This window comes from Nanorana parkeri, unplaced genomic scaffold, assembly GCF_000935625.1.
Source record: "Nanorana parkeri isolate BGI_ZX_2015 unplaced genomic scaffold, ASM93562v1 scaffold174, whole genome shotgun sequence".
NCBI classification, from domain to species: Eukaryota; Metazoa; Chordata; class Amphibia; order Anura; family Dicroglossidae; genus Nanorana; species Nanorana parkeri.
In genome coordinates this window covers 2234805-2238947 of record NW_017306442.1, presented here as the reverse complement: position 1 = coordinate 2238947, position 4143 = coordinate 2234805, and the positions used below count along the sequence as shown (strand labels likewise).

Sequence of the window (4143 nt, the reverse complement as noted above, 5' to 3'; positions counted from 1 at the left end):
TCTTTAAAACTGAATTTTGTTTGGTAGCACGATCAAGTGGGGGAAAAAAAAATGAATACCTGTTTGTGTGAATCCTACTTCTACGGCTTACTAGTATTCTAATAAAGACAACAACACCATCTAATAGTATGAGCAGTCTTTTTTTTTTATAGATTTTCATACAGCATAGTTAGTAGCATTGCATACAAACATTTGGTTTATCAGTGCAAAAAAGAACATATTGCAATTATATTAGATTTACTAACATTTTCTGAACTGCCCATTCCTTCAAAGACCCACTCAGGTTAGGATGCATTTCATTACATTTTGCTTAACAAGCTCCACTGAACAAAATGCCAGGAAAGAGGAAGAGATAAGCAAATTGATTTGTAGATCAGGTGAAGTGCAGTTTTTGTGTACTTGTCTATCTGCAGAGACTCAGGACTGTCTGCAATCTTGAATTATGTGATTCTCCACAGACTGACAGATCCACATGGAAATATTTAGGGGAATCAAACGTTTGTGATTTGATAGTTCTACCAACCCTATGAATCTCTGCACATTTCTTTAAACTGGGTCTTTGAAATGAACACACATTCTCCGAGCTAGTGTAATTCACACACTCTTTAGTAAATCACCATGCTAACAGATTAGATTGATAAAGTCTCCAACATACAGTTCTGCTCAGTACACAAAAAAAAAAACTGTATAGAAGTGAAAATATGAAAGTGATTAAGAGAACCTGTTAAAAAATCTGACAGCAGCAAGGTACAGGTACAGTGTGAGCTGAACATACAATTATTATAGAAAAATCGAATATTACAGTTTTATTTACATTTCCCTGCATTCGTCAAATGTGATAAAACCACAGTATTTAAAATGATATTGGTGTTTTCGCTTAGTTATTCTCGAACACTTGCTCAGTATTAATGCAGGCGTTAAAGCGGAACTAATCCCTTAAAAAGACACTGGCATATAATGAACAACATTAGTAAACAATGCCGACTTGCTTTCTGGCTTTATTTTAGGGACGGAACAGCTGTTTGCTCTGCATGTTACTTTGCTCACGGCATGCTGCCATATGCAGAGCATATCCAAGCCTGTATAAAGGAAATGGATAACATATGTTCATTTAGATTTACATTTTAAGACTCTGGTTTGGGCATATGATTGGTTAAAAAAAGGCTTCCAAGACTTCAAAAAAGATGAAGCGTGATTTTAAATGAAATACATATTCTAAAAGGAGTGGAATCTGATAGAACAGAAGAGTCACATGAGCAGCAGTACACGCCGGGTTGTTAAAGTCTCTTTGGGAAGATAGAAACACTTGTACGAAAGTGTACCGAGTCAAAAAGGAGCTTCAAGTTTTTGTGGGCTGCAGAAAGCAGATTATTTTTCCGGAGTCCGAAGTTCCGCCATTTGTCTTCTCACCAAGGCATGCAGGGGTGTGGACAGTCCCTGAGGTAGGCCTCAAACTTGTTCTCAGAAATCGACATCATGGCTGTGTATGTGGTAAGCTGCAAGGAATGCAACAAAACCAGAACATGAAAAACAAACACGCGACAAGACACAGAATCAGAGTTATACAACAGCAGTACAGAGACCTGGGGTGTTACGCATGGCGGACAATACAGCAAATGAGATTTTACTTTCTCACAAAGATTTGAAAAAGACAATTTGCCATTCATTGTTCTGGACAACTCCTCCAATGTTCTGTTTGGTTTTACATCACTCCAGCCCATAAACTCCCAATAAAGAAAACCATGTGAATACTAACACTCTTATCATACAGTTGCTGTTTAATTCTAGGTCTTCCAAGTGGACACTGCATGCATGTTTTGGATGAGAGGAAAGTCTTATATAATGCAGTGCAGGTCTGCCATCTACATTATCTGAAGGGTTCATATGCTTATCGCTTATCTTATTGTATATTATGAAATGGGATCAATAATAAAAAAAAAACAAGGTTCTCAGAGTAATAGATATGGGGAGCATCAGTTATAGACTACGTATGAACGTCTACCCACTTTCTACTCCATATTCTGTGGCATAATGTCAGTAAAAGACTGTACAAGTACACCTGGCCAGAAATAAAATGATTTAACTCAAGATCTCTTAGAGGGCCCTGGGAGCCCCATATAAAGTTCATTTATGCAAGTTCAGTCAATAGGATGGGTGTCCTCATGGACTAACATAGAATAGCACGAGGGGCAGGTCAAGTCTCAATTTTCTCATTGGAAGTTACAGTTTTCATAAAATCTGCTTTTTTAAGCTCCTGAGCAAGAAATCTGGGAGGTGAACCCAATAAAGTTCTAATAGCAGTTAAAGCACATTTGTCATTGTGCTATATTGCTTACAGGCTGCAGGGGGGACAGCAAAAATACTCTTCCAGGGTCCATGAATATTATACGAGGGCGAGTCAAAAATTATTTGCACTCCGATTAAAACTAATGTTGGCCTTATCAGGGCTTTCCGTCCAAGGCTTCTGTCTCCCCAGTCACTGCTGTACAGGTATGAACATGTTACGTCAGTTTATTTGTAACCGAGGTTCGAGAAAAAATTGATGCCCCACTTGTGATTTGCACAAAAGAAGAGCAGCATGCAGTGATTCATTTTTTGTGGTCTGAGGGTGCGTCTGGTGCCGTTATCTATCGAAGACTTTGTGCGCAGTATGGAGAAAGTGTTTTGTCACAAAGAAGTGTGTATGACTGGATAGAGAAGTTCAAGGAAGGTCGCACAAGTGTCATTAAGAAGCAGCTAGATGCCCATCTATGGCTCATGACAACATTGAGTGTACACCTATAGTTCTGATATTGCTCTATTGGACTTTCACCTGTTTGGTTCCCTGAAAACAGCCCTTCGAGGATGAAGATTTACATTTGATGAAGAAGTGAAGACAGTGGTGCCTTCATGGCTCGCAGCTCAGCCTAAAACATTTTTGTACTTGGCGATACTATAACGTATTCAATCTTAGTAATAATCTTATGTTAATCGCATTGATTGTCTGAGGCGTGTGTCCTACCATCTGTTCTGGTAGAGCCTGCAATGTTTGTACTTTCTGAATCTCTATATGCTAATAAAAATTTATTGAAATGAGAAAAGCAAGGAGATCATATTGAAAAATTATGTATTTGTCTTTTCTAAAAGTGGATTAAAATTAATTCTACAACCAGAGTGCGGTTAATTTTTGACTCACCCTAGTAGAGCCACACAGGAAAAAAAAACAACAAAAAGGGATACTCAGATGGACTTGCACAGAAGTGTTTCAGTATATTCTGATACAAAAGTACAAGAGGTTTACCTTGTTAAGAACAGGCTTAGTAGAAAGCACATCATAGATTGTTGTAAATGAAATGCTCTGCAGAGATAAATCAGAAAAGAAGTTACAGCATTATGATGATGGCATATTAAGACAAATCTGACTCTAAATGTCTGCTCCATCAAAGTGTATTGAAATTGTTTGGTGAGAACCTAAAACTAAGCATTTCTGACAACATCATGACACCTCTCAAAATGAAGGATGGGGGTAAAAATCACTCTTTGCCCCTTCCCCAAATTAGAAAAACACTGATTGGGCGCCATTAGGCTTATTTTGGGGCATGAATGCCATGCGAAAAATACAGAAAGCATACGTAAACCCTAGATGTCTTCCCCTTTCAGTCAGTTATATCAGCCATTGAAAGGTTGTTTGTCATAACTGTTCAATAAGTGCAAAAATACCTGTTCATCCTGCTAGAATTCCACTGACCTGGCAACTTCCAGTGTGCTCTCTGCCTGCCCGCTTCATTTATTGTTCCCAGTTCTCTCGATCAACTAATCACCTCCCTGTCTTATGCAAAAGATGCTGCTCCTCTCTCATATATATCAGGATACATTCTTTACTCCCAGGTCCAACATTTATGACACCCCACTCACCACCCCCCTAACAACTTTCTCTTGCTTTAAGTGGTAAACGTTGTCATGTTGATCAGTATTGCTTCTGACCTGAAGGAGAGGTTAACTCTCGAAAGCTTGTCTTTTATATATTTTGTTAGTCCAATAAGAAAGGCATCATCGCATACTGCAATACTCTGGTTTTTGTTTTTTTTATACATCTTCTCTATTGGACTAATACGGCTTATCCATTTACATTACACACATATATATATATATATATATATATAT

General features: G+C 38.1%; 1 protein-coding gene across 1 annotated transcript in view; it reads right to left on the bottom strand.

The window, feature by feature from the left end:
* Positions 1 to 1388: 1388 nt before the first annotated feature.
* ASAH1 (N-acylsphingosine amidohydrolase 1) overlaps positions 1389 to 4143 on the bottom strand; it is a 20967-nt gene continuing 18212 nt past the window's right edge. Inside the window, exons 13-14 of the mRNA XM_018554816.1 lie at positions 3281 to 3337; positions 1389 to 1496 (exon numbers count right to left, since the gene is read on the bottom strand). Of these exons, the coding sequence (XP_018410318.1) occupies positions 1407 to 1496; positions 3281 to 3337 (147 nt within the window). The 3' untranslated portion in view covers positions 1389 to 1406. The remainder of the gene's footprint in view (positions 1497 to 3280; positions 3338 to 4143) is intronic.